At 34.7% G+C, this 15,956-nt stretch overlaps 1 protein-coding gene across 2 annotated transcripts; it reads left to right on the top strand.

Annotated features, from left to right (window-relative positions):
• The first annotated feature begins 441 nt into the window (after positions 1-441).
• Positions 442-12,722, top strand: LOC110028744 (deoxyhypusine synthase). Of its 2 annotated transcripts, none has more exons than XM_020730721.1 (7): positions 442-885; positions 1,136-1,303; positions 6,343-6,561; positions 8,602-8,688; positions 11,698-11,803; positions 11,886-12,121; positions 12,414-12,722. In XM_020730721.1, the coding sequence occupies exons 1-7, from the start codon at positions 667-669 to the stop codon at positions 12,513-12,515; spliced, it is 1,137 nt and encodes a 378-aa protein (XP_020586380.1). In that variant the 5' UTR covers positions 442-666; the 3' UTR covers positions 12,516-12,722. The 2 variants fall into 2 exon arrangements, with proteins under 2 accessions (XP_020586380.1, XP_020586381.1); XM_020730722.1 differs by having other exon boundaries at positions 811-885; positions 1,140-1,303.
• The last annotated feature ends 3,234 nt before the right edge of the window (positions 12,723-15,956 follow it).

Genomic DNA, 15,956 nt, shown 5'->3' with positions numbered 1-15,956 from the left:
TTGTACGCTATGTAAGTAAATGCCCCCTTTTTTAAAGAAAGACTCGCTCAACCACCACTTTCTTATCTATTTACATATCTACAACTAAACTTTTTACAAATATGCCGTCTTACCTAAGAATGAAACTGTATATTTCTCTTTCGAAAAATATTAGAAGTGGTATTTTTAATGTGAAGCAAAAGATTTGGATGGTATAAATGTAAAAATTAATATTTAATTATTAAATATATTAATACATAGGAATTTTGGGTGCTTAGCTTAGATTCTCTGTTATCTTTAGCTGTAATGATATTCTCCTACATTGAATACCGTTCGAGAACTTTGGTCGACCTTGCGAATTCCTCTGTTTTCTGAGTGCTTAATTACAAAAGTATTTAATTGAAGTTACATCCGTATTACATCAGAAGGTATAAGAAGCTACACCGTATTATATCTCTTTAACCTCTCAATAATCTGCATGTAATGAGTTTCGCGCTTTCGTAGATCCACTTGTTAGAGATAAGTGAGCTCTGAATAACCTGGCACTTACGCAGCGCTGCTTACGTGCGCAAATATTTTCCCGTCGGGGGCGGGATCTCTCTTCCGAATTCCGTTTGTATTGGCTTGCGCTGCTCTCCGAGACTAGGTTTAACGCCAAGGAGTGGTATTCGGCGAAGCAGTAGGGTAATGGCCGGCGCCGCTGGCGAAGGTCAGCGGGAAAACCTCGAAGCTATTCGTTCCGTCGTCTTTAAGGAATCTGAAACCTTGGACGAGGTGAGATTTCAGAAGATCTCTGGCTATGATTTCAACCGCGGCGTTGATTTCAGAGGGCTTCTGGATTCCATGGTCTCCACTGGTTTCCAGGCATCAAACCTAGGAGACGCCGTCGAGATCGTCAATCAGATGGTGCGTTTTCTTACTTTTGTCTGCTATTCGAATTTCTCAGATGTTTTCCGTTCTGTCAGGGACTTTGTAGAAACTAGACTGATGTCTTTGTTTGATTTCACTACTTTTAGTGTGTGTGCGGGGGTGTGTGTGTGTGTGTGTTTTTTTTTTTTCCGTGCAATCGAGTTTTTGGAATAAAATGATTTTTAATATGTCTATTTTATCGTTGAAGTTGTTTTAATGTAATTTTTTATGTTCAATCATACTGAAGTTAGATTGGAGGCTTTCCCATGAGAAACCAACAGAAGATTGCGCCGAAGAAGAGTTGGATCCTTCGTTCAGGGAATCCGTCAAATGCAAAATTTTTCTGGGCTTTACTTCGAATCTAGTATCATCAGGTGTTCGGGATATCATCCGGTTTCTTGTGGAGCATAGAATGGTTAGTACCATGAAAGCAACTACTTCTGCATGCACTAGTAACCATCCTTGATTTTTTTTTTTTTTTTCTGGCATTTATTGTCAATGCATTTTGATTTTATCCTTTATAATGCAGAGCTGCTGACCTCATAGGTTTGTTAAATATCTAATTCAATTTGATTTTCTTCTACATATCAATGCTACTTCAATGGACATTATTTAATGTTTAATAATTTCATCATCATGATTCTTTGAAGTATATTAACTACAAAAAAATAAAAGCAATGCATTTTTTTTTAATTTTTTAATAGGACTTATCTGATATTTTGCTGATTTGGTTGCCGATCATCTAGTTTCTCCTTCTGCTAGCTGCTCTTGCAACTCCTCCTTCTCTCCAGGGCTTCAGAGCTTCGGCACAGCTCCTTGTGTCGCAGATAGGGTTATTATACTGTAACATTTTTAGCTTTTATATTGAGGCAATTTTTATATTGAGGCAATCGTATGCCAAATATCTATTGTACCCTTTGCTGTATATTACAAGTTTGCCACTTGTAATGTTTATAAATAGCTTTACCTGTAACCGAGTTTGATATAATAAAAGCTTACTTTTGTATTTCATTTTCCTTCTCTATTCTCTTCTCTCTGTTATTTCATGGTATCAGAGCTGTTAGCCTCACAACAGCTACAATATCCATGGATTCAACATCCTCAACCACTCCTCATCTCATTCAACAATCTCAAGGACCTCTTCACAGGATGCAAGAAACTCACATTTCTGCACCGTTTAAATTCTTGATACAGCACATAAAAAACGTGACAAATGCTCCTCTGGCTTTAAAAAATTATGTTGTTTGGAAGGTACAGATTTTGAAACTTTTCTTTGCGTATGAGTTTGATTCTTTTCTTGATTTCAAAAAAACCCCACAGAAACCCAAACAGAAAATCCAGATTATGCCCTCTGGAGATTAGTTGATCAAAATTCGGCTGCAGCTATCTTTTCAACCATTTCACCCTCTTTTTTACCCAATGTATTTCACTTGAACAACACAACAGATATTTGGATTATCTTAGAAAGTAGATTCTAATCAGCCAATCGTTCACGGTTTATCTATCTAAAAAATGAACGTCACAATATTAACATGGGGACTTAGACCATTGTTCAATATCTTACAAGCATAAAAAATATTGTAGACAACACAATTGACGTTGCATCTAAGGTAGACAATGAAGATATTATCCTATATACCTTAAATGGCCTATCCCCCCAATTACCAAGGTTTTAAACAACTATTAAAACTCAGTTACTTCATAGTGAGGAAAGTAATCTTGTCAATGGAATTTTAAAATCCACCCAAAGAACAACCCTTCTCAACTATAAAACCAAAAACTCTTTCTTGAAATCATGATTTTCTTCCATGAATCCACAAAACAACAAACCCATTTCTCACAATAGCTCCCAATCCAACAACCAATCATTTTATGTCAGATATGTCACAAGAAAGGACATTCAGTGACTCAATGTTGGCAGATGACTAACTTACAATATAAACATCTCCCAACAGTTCAACGACTGCTCTCAATGCCACCGTAAGCTCAAAGAATCAAGACCAGGCTCTCGATACAAGTGCTACATCACATCTAACTCCATATCTCGACAACATCCAACAACCTACTCCCTATAATGGATCAGATCAAGTAATTGTAGGTAATGGACAACCAACCGAAATTTTCCACATTGTAAATGGTCTCCTTCCTACTCTGGATTGTAAGCTTACTCTTTCCTCTATACTCAGAGTTCCAAATATTTCTCACAATGTAATTTCAGTTTTAAACATGCTCAAGACAATAACAGTTCTATCACTTTTCATGCTAAGGAGTTTATTATAAAGGTCATAGCACAAAGAAACTTCTTCCCAATAGTCAACTTAATAAAAGATTATATCCCTTTACAGTGCTTATAGCCACCATCCATCCTATGACTTGGCATAAATTGGTTAGGTCATCCACACCCCAAAGTCATTCATCACATTGCTAAACAACATCCCCACTTACAAATACACACACTTTAACTTGTCAAAAATGTTATCAAAATAAAAAGCCATAAACAGCCTTTTACTGTCAGCACTAATAAATTTTCTTTGTTGCAAATTATATGTTATCTTTATAGATGCTTATTCTCGTTTTTGCTAGTATTTTCCTTTATATTCTATATTTGAATTGTCACTTTTTTTTATTACCTTGCATAAACAATTGAAAATTAAACATTACAAAAATTTTAAATATTCAAGATCTGATGGTGGTGTTGAATATAAATTTACTCAACTTCAGACTTATTTGCAAAACAGTGATATCCATCATCAATTTAGCCGCCCTTATCTCCCACAAAAAAATGAGGTAGCAGAACAAAAAAATTAGACATATTATAGAAACGTTAGAACTCTTTTTAACACAACTTTCTTATTACTAAAATTTTGGATGACAGCTATGCATACAATAATTTGTCACATTAATCATCTGTCTTCTCATAACACTTACAACAAATCACCATTCCAGCTTTTATTCAAAGCACCTGAATATCAAAACCTGAAAACTTTCAGTTGTGCCTATTTCCCATAACAACCACATTTTATGCATCATAAATTTACTCCGAAGGTTCCTCTCTGTATGTTTTTGGGCTACAGTCAACATAAAAAAGGCTACCAGTGTTATGTTGTTCATCAAGATTGCATCATTATTTCACGCCATTTTACTTTTAATGAACTTTCTTTCCTCTTAAAGAAACCCAACCACTTGTGACCCATACACCAGCTTTTTTTCTTTACTCCCCCGTCTCTTCTAATACCCATCTCAACTATCAATTCTTCAACTCCCACCCCCTCCCTCAACCTCTCAACAACAGCACTTCAGAACCCATTCCCCTACTATCTTCTCCTCCTCACACCAGTCTTTCGATTGACCCCTCATCTGCACCTCATAACACTACCAATGCTACATCATATATCTCTATTACCAATTCCTCTCCTATATCTTTTTCACTCCCTCCCATCAACACCCACCATATGACTACAATTACACAAACAAGCAAAATAAAACCTTAAAAAAATTTTCCACTTTCTCATCACACTTCCTCCGACAAACCCATTACCTTTAAACAAGCCATCCAACATTCCCATTGGAGAAAGGCAGCGTCAGACAAATTTATAACACCCTTCAACAGCAATGGATATCGACTCATGTACCACATCCCCTCAACAAAATGTTTTAGGCTGCAAATGGACCTTTCGAATCATGCACTATACCGATAGATCTATTGCTCATTACAAAGCCAGGTTGGTAGCCCAAGCTTCAAACTTCAACAAGTACTGAATTTCAGGAAACTTTTAGCTCTATTGTCAAATTCTCTACTATTCACATGCTTATTGCTTTAGCCACTAATGAACACTGAGATATTAAGCAATTTGATGTTTCCAATACCTTTTTACATGTCAAAGTAAATATTAATATATATGTCTTAACCTTCTGATTTTACAGATTATAAATTATCCGTAATATGTATGTAAGTTAACTAAAACAATATATGGCCTCAAACAAGTATCGAGGCGATGATATTCAATATTTGTAACTATTTATATACTCAAAAGTTTAAACTCAGCACTTTTGATCATTCCTTGCTCATATATCATCATAACAATAGTAGTGTTTATTTACTTCTATATGTTGATGACATTCTTATCGCTGAAAATTCACCGATTGAAATTAATCGCTTAATACACATATTATTCAAACAATTTAATGTAAAACAGTTTGGTTGTCTCTCTCATTTTTTCGGTTTGCAAATTAATAAAACTGCTACTGGCTATTTTTTACATCAAACCAACTATTAATCTGATCTTTTAACAAAAGCCGGTATGATGCAATCCAAATCTGTTTTAATGCCTTTACCACTTCTGCTACACAAAAACCATATTCATTCTTCACCTCTTTCCAATCTACAACATTATAAACATCTCATTGGTGCCTTACAATACCTTACTGTTACTCGACCAAATATAACTTTTAGTGTTAATTTTCTAAATCAGTATATGCATGATTGGACTACCCTTCATTTTCAATTTCTCAAAAGAGTATTAAGGTATTTTAAAGGCACTTCCAATCATGGTCTGGCAATGACGGCTGGAACGCTTTCCCTATATCCTTATGCAAATGCAGATTGGGCAAGTGATAGCAATGATAGAAAATCAACAACATGTTTTTGTACGTACCTCGGTCCCAATTTAATTTCATGGTCAGCAAAGAGACAAACCACTGTTGCATGATCATCTAAAGAAGCTGAATATTGTGCTCTTGACACCACCACCACAGAGATTCTATGGCTACAACGATTACTTCAAGAACTTACAACCATAATCCTGTTTTTCACGCAATAACAAAATACATTGAGGTGGATTATCATTTTATCAGATATCACATCAAACTAAAGCACATAGTTTTTCAACACATTATGACTGAAGATCAGCCAACAAATATCCTCACTAAAGCTCTGACAACCAAAAGACATCACGATCTTGCAAGCAAGTTGACCATTCAACCTCTCGATGCTCAACTTGAAGGGGGGGTAATAGGACTTATTTGATGTTTTGCTGATTTGGTTGCCGATCTTCTAGTTGCTCATGCTAGCTGCTTTTGGTTCTCCTCTCCAGGGCTCCAGAGCTTCAGCACAGCTCCTTGTGTCGCAGATCTCAGCTAGGGTTATTATCCTGTAACACTTTTAGCTTTTTTTATTAAGGAAATTGTATTCCAAATGTCTATTGTGCTCTTTTGCTGTAAATTACAAGTTTGCTACTTGTAATGTTTCTAAATAGCTTTACCTGTAACAAAGTTTGATATAATAAAAACTTACTTTAGTATTTCATTTTCCTTCTCTTTTTTCTTCTCTCTGTTATTTCATTTTGACTCTATGAAGTATATTAACTCCATAAAAATGAAAGAATGCATTTTTTTTTTCATTTTTGTTAGTTTTACTCATTTTTAAATGTAAACTGGTTTGAATGACATTTTCAGGTGGATGTTGTGGTTACAACTGCTGGTGGCATAGAAGAAGACCTTATAAAGTGTCTTGCACCGACATATAGAGGTGATTTTTCTTTACCTGGGGCGTATCTTCGCTCTAAAGGATTGAATAGAATTGGGAACCTGTTGGTTCCTAATGATAATTACTGCAGATTTGAGAATTGGATCACTCCAATTCTTGACCAAATGCTAGAAGAACAATCAATGAAGGTACTTTTAGCAGTGTTATTTTTAAAATTCTAATATTAACAGATGGATGTGGTAAACCAAGAATGATAAAATGTGTAATAATTATGCCAGAGAGCTTGTGGAATTAGCACTTCTTCAAGACAATTTCAATTAATAAAAGTTGGCTTAGATGATTTGAACATGTGCATTAGGGAGGAAAACATGCTTTTATATGATTAATTGATAGTGTTAATGCATTGCAAAAGAAGTACTAGTTCAAAGATATTTTGGCTAGAAGTTGTAAAAAATGTACTGATGTAATCTTCAATTGATATTTCATGCAAAACTCAATTGAAATGAAGGGAGTAGCTCGTCATGCCTATATCAAATAGTCTGTATGAATCCGTTGTTTCTCTGGTTGCAGTTGCTGATGATCATTAATAGTTGAATAGAAATTGGTTTATATTCTGTCTTAATATTTTTTTGTTGTGATGTTCTAGGAAATACTAAATGAATTCTATTGCTTTTTTGCTGATATTTTTTATTCATTTATTCAAGTTTAGTTTTCCCATCATGTTAGTATTTCTTGAGTGGTTTTGCAAAATTATATATGCAATGATTTGCTAATCTAGTGACCGTTCAGTCATTTGTGGTTTTCAAAGTTTAGAACACATATGGGAGAGATCGGTAAGCTATTGGCATGCATTAACAAGGTGTTATGAAGTGGACCATTATGAACATTTAGTCATATCCTGTCTATTTGTGATCAGCTTTATATATATATATATATATATATATATATAATGTTACATGCTATTAACCGTTTGAATATTGTTCGGCTCACTTAATCTGATGGTTGAATATATTTTCTCCAATGTTCAAGGCCTAGCACATGTGGGGGTATGTGTGAGTTTAAAACAGAAAAAACATTTGCATTTATATCACATAATTATTATCCGTTTACATATCCAACACCCAAACTTTCATATATTCATGCATAACACTCAAATATCTAAAATTACATAAAAAATACCACTACAACTGACGTTTAAATAGTGAAATTCACTTTTTCATGCAAAAATTATGACATTAGTGTTATAAATTTAAATATCTAACTTTAGGTGTTATATATGTAAATACATATGAATTGTGCGATGTGTAAGAAAAATTTTCAAAATAAAAATAACGAAAATCCTGTGTGAAGGTTTTTTTTTGGCATAATTTTTAAGTATGTTATTTTTATTCTATCCCTTTTTACATCCTTTAAATTTCTCAAAAATGTCCATACAAAATCCATTTTGTAGAGGGTACAGCTTGCGGCGAGGTGTGAAATGGATGCTATTTATATTGAAATGTACTTACATGAAGGACACATGTACTTATAGAATTGTTCCTTTTAAATGTTTGTTCTATTGCAAAGCTAGCTTATTTTCAACTCTTTTAGCTAGCCCTCTTTTTTTAACTTTTTGGCACAGATTAATTCACCCACACGATCTCCATGGTTACATTGCTGTCTCTGTTTATGTCATGCTTGATGAATTATTTATTATGCAGAATTCTTTAATATGATCAGAATATATATTTGCAATTTTGGTTGGCTAAAAGTCTGTGTCTAGGCATAAAGCATTTTCTCATTATTAACACAACATCATGGTGTATCGTTGGAGTTCATAAGTGATATGTTTTTACTTTTCTTTTTTTTTTTTCTAAAGAGACGTTTGACTTCTTGACTTAGAAAATCGCTTTAATATTATTTTTTTGCAGTTTATATTTTACATTATGATATATTATGTTTGACATAATTATGGAGAATAGGTGCTTTCCAGTATTTAATTTGGTTTCCGGGAAACTTTGTCTGTGTGAAAAAGTGTAATTCCAAGAAAATATTTCTGATTTTTTGTTTCCTACTTTTTTGTTAAATGGCCACAGCCACTTAATTTCTCTTCATTCTTTCCGCACTATATATACATGACAATTTTCACTTACAATCCATTATTTTAAGATCAAGTCATGTTGCCTCTAGTTATCCGCCTACATCTAGTTTTTTATTTGCATCACATCTTCTATTGCTTGATGCCACAGGATGTGAATTGGACACCTTCAAAAGTGATTTCACGCTTGGGAAAAGAAATAAATGATGAAAGTTCGTACTTGTATTGGGCATATAAGGTGATTTTATTATCAAAATTAATTTCTCAGCTTCTTTTTTTATGGCAGATGTCTAAATTATTTCTAAGCTGTTGGATTATGGCAATATATTGCTTGATGTTTGATTTTATGGAAAATTATTTCGATTTCAGGTTACTTTTGCAGAGCACTATGCTTTTCATGATTCTGAGACGTGATTATTCAACCGTACAAAAAAAGGTTTTTATGAATGAATAGCTTTGAAGAATAAAAATAGAAGTGATGATTTCCTCAGAACAGGCGGTGGAGCGAAAGATGTGATTTAGCTGTTAATATTTCATGATAATTTGCTAAAAATGCAAACTGAAAGTTTGAAGCTGACTGGGCTTGAAGTGGGGTAAAATACTAGCTGCATTAAGAAGATTTCATACGAGTTTTAGGGGAGTTTAGAAGTTGATCAAACTTAAAAAATTCTCGTAGTCAAGTGAAGAGCTACAAAAAACTATTGAAAATAGAAAATTGGGCAAGTTTTTAAGCAAGAAAGAAATGCGATGCAAAAAAATGACTTGAGCGGTAGAACAAATATCTTGGGACTTTGATCAACGTGGTGAATTAAGAATTAAGCTTGTAGGGTGCACTAGGCTAACTAAGTTGAAGATCTTCATAGAAAAACAAACTGAAAGTTTTGAAGTTGACTAGGCCTAAAGTGGGGTAAAATACTAGTTGCATTAAGAACATTTTCATATGAGGTTTGGGGGAGTTTCAGAATTGATCAAACTTAAAAGATGCTCGTTGTCAAATGAAGAGCCACAAAAGGTTATTGAATAATAGAAAATTGGGCAAGTTTCCTAGCATGAAAGAATTGATATGGGAAAAATAACTTGAGCAATAGAATAAATATCTTGGGACTTTGATCAATGCGGTGAATTAAGAGTTAAGGTAGCAGGGTGCACTAGTCTAACTAAGTTGAAGATCTTCATGAAAGGTAAAATTGATTGAGAAATTATTAAATGATACACTTTACAGAAGAAATTTTCTAAATGAGAAAAATGAATTAGATTTTGAAGGATGCTGTTGGTTAAAAAAATAGTGGTCTTGAATTGGTGCTGAAGATGCATAAAGTTAAGATTTTAGGCCTAAATGAGATTCCTATCGAGATTTGGTAGATATTTGACAATATAAGTAACATACTTTTGAAATTAAGGGAATGCTTATTGAGCAAGAGCAGTTATGGTAGGCTTATTATGGTTCGTAAAATGAACTATAGAGATGTTTACTATTATGACGTATGGGTTATACGGTGCAGTTGTGGGAGGCTAATTGAACAAAGTTTGTAAAATCGATTTAGTATCAAGAAGAAATTTAGTTTTATGCCAAGACTTATTATAGATGTGTTATTTGTGTAATTTAATTAATGGTGAAATTTAAAAATAAATGAACATTGAAATAGTTTTAATATTATATTGTTTGATATTGAGAAGGAATATGGTCGAGTTGAACTTGTTGGGCATTAAGATTAAAGGATGTGTGTGAAAGGTTTGTCATAGTTAGGCAAACATATATGATGAAGTAGCATTTAACAATAGAAATAATTATGGAACGTTCAAAATTCAGTCATATTAAGGTAATATCTATGGTCAATGTCATCAGTAGCCTTACCCAACTATTTGTGGTTTGCTTTATGAATCCTTAATTTCCATTCACACAAATCATCTTAAATGAGTTTTATCAGTGTAACCTTAGTTTTTATCCTTTTTAATCATCTGAAACTAATATTATTTGCTTGTCTAATATGCATATTTCTGCCTTTAGTTACATACGTTTAAATCTCTCAACTCTTTGCTAATTATTTTCTTCAGTAGCTAGCTAATGGCGGTGGGTGAATTTTTTATGAGATTAACTTTCGAAAAAGATTATGAATCTTAAGTTTAATGTTTAAGAAAGTCTTTTTTAGTTGAATGATGAGTTTGGAGGGGTATATTGTTAGAAATGCTAAGAGTAGTTTATATTGAGTTAGTTCAGGTTGATTTAGAAGGGTTAATTTGAGGAATGAGATTTTGATGAGACAAATGGCTAGAAATGTTTATTGTGGATGAGCTCGGAATGTGTAGTTGTGATATGGTGTATGGTTAGGTTCGAAGAATTTTAAATAAATGTTGATGAGTAGGGAACGATATTTGGTCTTACTCTCACCTAATTTGGTTGAGAGTTACAGGTGGATTTTAGAGTAGTTGTGAGGCTTGGGTTGGGTGTTAGACAGATTTGGAGAAGTTTTAGGATGCAAAGGATGATGCTTGGTTGATTTGGATTAGGTGTTTAAGGGAGGAGAGTAGCTAAATTAAAATAAAATGATAACTATCTTTAGCTCACAAAATTAAAGAAAATTGTACAATTCAAGCCATCACGTTGCTTGGGTTGATACAACTTCCATATAGATTTTGACAATGTTCTTGGGTCTACTACAACTTACTAATAAATCCACTCAACCGTGTTGCTTGGGTTGATACAACAAATGATTAACTCGTTGATAATTAATAATTGGATATAATAAAATTGTCCCTCAATTAATCAATAATTTTTTAATAATCAAAATAGTGCCCGACTATTTCATGGGGCCGTTTTAGTGTCAGAGTTTAATGAACTGCCAAAATAGTCTCCTGACTTTTTAAATTGGGGTTGAAATGATTTTCATGGAGAACAACTAGAACTCAATTTTAAAATAGTCAGGGACTATGTTGACACTTCTATAAACTTAGTTACTAATACGGCCCCATGTAAATAGTCGGAAGATTATTTTGGCACTTTACTCAATAATTAATATTTTTTCAAAAGTTTTGGATCGTCTACTTTTCTCTCAATTATGTTATAAGCTAGTGCTAGCTGATATATATCCTTCAATTTGAGTTGGAATGTCAGTGTAGGAAGACTATCTTCAATATAGGAAGAGTGATGAGTGGTATATATTTATTTATGTATTCTCTATAACATTGTACTCGTTTTTCTATTATAAATAAAAGGCTTACAAAGAAATGACTTCAATTAACTTTTCAGAATGGAATACCTGTCTTCTGCCCTGGACTAACTGATGGATCTCTTGGAGACATGTTGTATTGTCATGCGATAAGAAGCGGTGGTTTGAATGTTGACATTGTTCAAGGTCCTTAACACTCATTATTTACGTAATTTACAATATTTGTTAGTCTTGTTCCTTGATAATTTGCTTCTCCCTCTTCCTTCAGATATACGATCCATGAATAGCGAAGCTGTTCGAGCTGGTCTTAGGAAGACTGGAATGATTATTCTAGGCGGCGGACTTCCAAAACACCATATTTGTAATGCCAACATGATGCGTAACGGTTCAGATTATGCTGTTTTCATCAACACCGCACAAGAGTTTGATGGCAGTGATTCAGGAGCTCAGCCTGATGAGGCTGTTTCATGGGGAAAAATAAGAGCCTCTGCAAAAACGGTCAAAGTATGTTTTTTATCCTTCTCGTTCGCACATTTGATGCTTATTAATGATGTTATATTTACGTTTGAACTCATGCTAGTGCTTCAAAAATAAATTTCAATGATTGTGCATTGGGCATCTTCTTAGACATGCACACTTCTGGTAAATTTTGAAGTACCAAATCAATCCAAAACCAAAACAAGATTTAAATAAAAACTCATATTATGTTATGTTTGTATCCTCGAAGTAATTAACATCAACATTCTGTTACATGTTAGTCTGATTTTTTTTCTAAGTGTTAAGCTAAAATTCTCAGGTACACTGCGATGCAACCATTGCTTTCCCCCTGCTTGTTGCTGTAACATTTGCAAGAAGGTTTGAAGATGCTTCTACTTCGGCCGACATTAAATCCGACTAAACCCAGTGAGCTTATCCCTCACCTAAGTTAAGATTTCCTCGTTGTATTTGTGCTTTCTGTGACTCTGGCTAACATTTTGATCATTAGCGGATAGTTTGAGACAGCTTGTAGGGATCGGTTGTTATGCTGACAAAAAACAAACCATTTAATTAATATATAATTCAACATTTTTGAAATGTTCCTATTTACAAAATTAACATTGCCAATTTGTGGAAAGTGATTTGCTTCTCCCGACCGTCGAGGGATTATGGTGGTTTGAATTGGCAACTTGTATATTTATTGCTGGATCTCTAAAATTATGTCATTATATAGAACTTAATGATGTAAAATCTATATATTGGAGACAGTAATTATAAATTTAATTTATAATTAGTTATTAAATATATTTAAATTTTAAATGACAACTTTAATATTACATATGGGATATGTAGTGTTGAAATCATGTACATTAACGTATATAAAAATTTATTTCAGCTAGAGTTTTATAGTAAGCCATCATATTTTTCTTGTTGGTAAACAACTCTCTGTAATTATGAAAAAAAATTTCTCAATCTTTCCCTCATAGCACGTGCAGATATTTTATTGCAGTAATAACTGAGAATTAGGGTTGTTTAATAACTGAGATTTAAGTTGCTAGGACTTACTAAATTCTGTAAATTCGAATTTATGAAATGCTGAAATGACTGAATTCTAAAAATTGTTTGGCAATGGATTTCCAATTAAATTCTATAACATTATTTGACAACTTCTGTTAGGACTTAGAAGTTTATAAAGTTTGTTAGAATGCAAAGGCATAATTAAAATTTGATTATGTTATTAATATGGGACAAGCTAATTTTTTGGTTGATTTAATTTAAATTTTATTCCTAGTTATGCTAATTATTAGTTATTCACTAAACTTTTTAATTATTAATAAATATTTTGTTAAATTAATGTATTATGCAACAGTTTAATTTTTATCTATCAACAAGTAATTGGTTATTAATTATATTAATTAATAGTTACATAGAATTTATCAAATAAATTAATATTAAATGTCTTTATTTTAATTATGCATCAAAATTGTTAGCACAAATCTCAAAGCAATTAAGTGACTCACGATGATGATCGGACAATCGAGACATCATACTATAGGAATATAATTTCAGCCGTAATCCAACAACCGATATCCCGGTCGGAGTTGACTGACACACTATGACTATGGACTCAGTCGGTAGGCAACATCTATAGTCCCGGACCGTCTTCAATTTCTAGCTAGGGGTGCTCGACCACAACTTGTCGACCGACTGAAATCTTACTTTGACAGGCTCTCTTGCCACTCAGGTGGTCGTCTCGGTCCTTCAAATCGAGCTCATGTTTGTCGACCAATTGATTACCGTCATATTGAATTCAAATTATAATACAGATTTTGCAGTAAATCATCATGATTAAATTGAATTAAAGACAATTTCCTAACAATTCTCTCCTTTCTATAACTGTATAAATATTCCTCTATAAATAGAGGGCAAAGGGGTGAATAGATGGTCCTCTCCCCATTTTCTTGACAGAGACTTTTCTCGAGTACTCTTTCTCATTCTCTTTATCTCGGCTTTAACCCTTTAGGCATGTGTTCACAAGTGACAATTTAGGATCAAACATCCTGAAAGGTGGTGTGGTAAGCGTGAACATGCCCCAGACGAAGAGCGGAGTCAACAACGAAGGAGAATCCTGTCGAAGAGATGCAACACACATGAAATTCAATAGAGAAATAGTGCATCAGGATATACAAGAAGAGGTCCAGGCGTTGCGAGCACAGACCGCCTGTGACTTACTAACTGAATGACAAGAAGACTCCTCGCATGCCGATAGCGTGGGATCCACATCAATCGCCAGACAATCGTGTCTTCTCCGGGGGGAGGGGGAGGGGGGATGCTTTCTCTCGGAGAATTCTGGAGGCAGTTTCCCTAACAAAGTTGAGAATTTCTCATTTTGAATTAGGAGATACAAACTCTTCTTATCGTATTTTGCCAATGTGTAGATACCGAGAAAGGACACGGAGACCTTGCTCCAGATCAAGCAGGAAGAAAACGAAAGCCTACGAGCTTATATTACCCACTTTCAAAAGGAAACGCTAGAGATGAAGAACTTGGAATCACTCATTGCCCGAACTGCCCTGAAACAGGGGATTCATAACAAGCGATTCAGGTATGGCTTGAAACTACTCAAGCTGAGGATCTTTGCGGAGGTCCTGGAATTGACCAACGATCACATTGCTGTTGAAAAGGACCTCATGGATTTCCAGAAACTGCTTCGAGGATGTTCGACATTCGGTTGCAAAAGCGAAAAGGTCGGGGCGACAACAGGAAGCTGAAGAACGATCGAGCACCCAGTGGTTGGCAAATCGACAATCCTCAACCTCGGGAAGGTAAGATTTCTTAGAAAGAGAATTTGACAAGCTTTGATACTTATTGGCCTAATGACTAGGATGATCTGTTATAGTGTTTATTCCCAACGCGTCGATCACAAGGCCTAACATGGCTTTCCCGCAGGAACATCTACAATAGATCCAGTGTGCTTGACAAGATTTAGCTTTGGATCTCGCTTGCTTGCAAAAATGAATGGATCTGAAGGAGGCTGATTTCAAGGTTGAGTTTAGTGACTCATCAATGATAAGTTGGGTCATAAATGAGTTAAGAATGGTAGTACTGTCCGGATCAGCAGTTAACACGGTACTTGATTGACCACACGTGTATCAGGAGATACAAAGATCGACATCTCTAAATGTGTCGATGGTCGAGTTAGTCTAGACCATTCAAAATAAAAACTACTTCAAGAAGTCCTCTCAGGTGAAAACTTCATCAGCATTGCGCAATCCCAATAAGTATTATGCCTACTATCGAAACTACGGACACGACACGAAGGAATGCTGCCACCTCCAGAACTTGGTGGAAGAATTCATTAAAGCCAACAAATTGAAAGAATTCGTAGCCATTAGAGCACACACACAATGACATGGTAAGGCCCCAGCCAAGGAGCCCAAGAATGGTCCTGTTCGGCCAAACGAGATCCATTTGAATGGAATCATCCTGGCCATGTGTTGACCTCATTTTTAGTGAGGTCTTAAGTCTCCTACTCTTAGAACCTAGGATCTAGATTTAGGAGTTCTTATTGACCATCCTAGCGGACTAGCGATGGAGCCCACCTCCCATAGAACTTCAAATTGCTTCTTTACTCATTTTTTGTGAAAACTCGCACGAATGGTCCCAAGCACTCAACTTCTAGTTGCAAGGGCTAAGGACCAACATGCAGAGGGTCTAAAAATGAGTTCCTATAGGATCAAACGACCTTAGGTTAACCCTCGGTGGCTCGGCAACGCACTTGTTGCATCACGCACAATTTTGGCTTAAATTGACTCGCCCGCCGGCAAACTCGTCCGGACGACCCCGGATGACGAAACGGACT

The sequence above is a fragment of the Phalaenopsis equestris genome, unplaced genomic scaffold, assembly GCF_001263595.1.
Source record: "Phalaenopsis equestris unplaced genomic scaffold, ASM126359v1 Scaffold000522, whole genome shotgun sequence".
Taxonomy (NCBI): Eukaryota; Viridiplantae; Streptophyta; class Magnoliopsida; order Asparagales; family Orchidaceae; genus Phalaenopsis; species Phalaenopsis equestris.
This window is presented reverse-complemented; position numbering and strand designations above follow the sequence as displayed.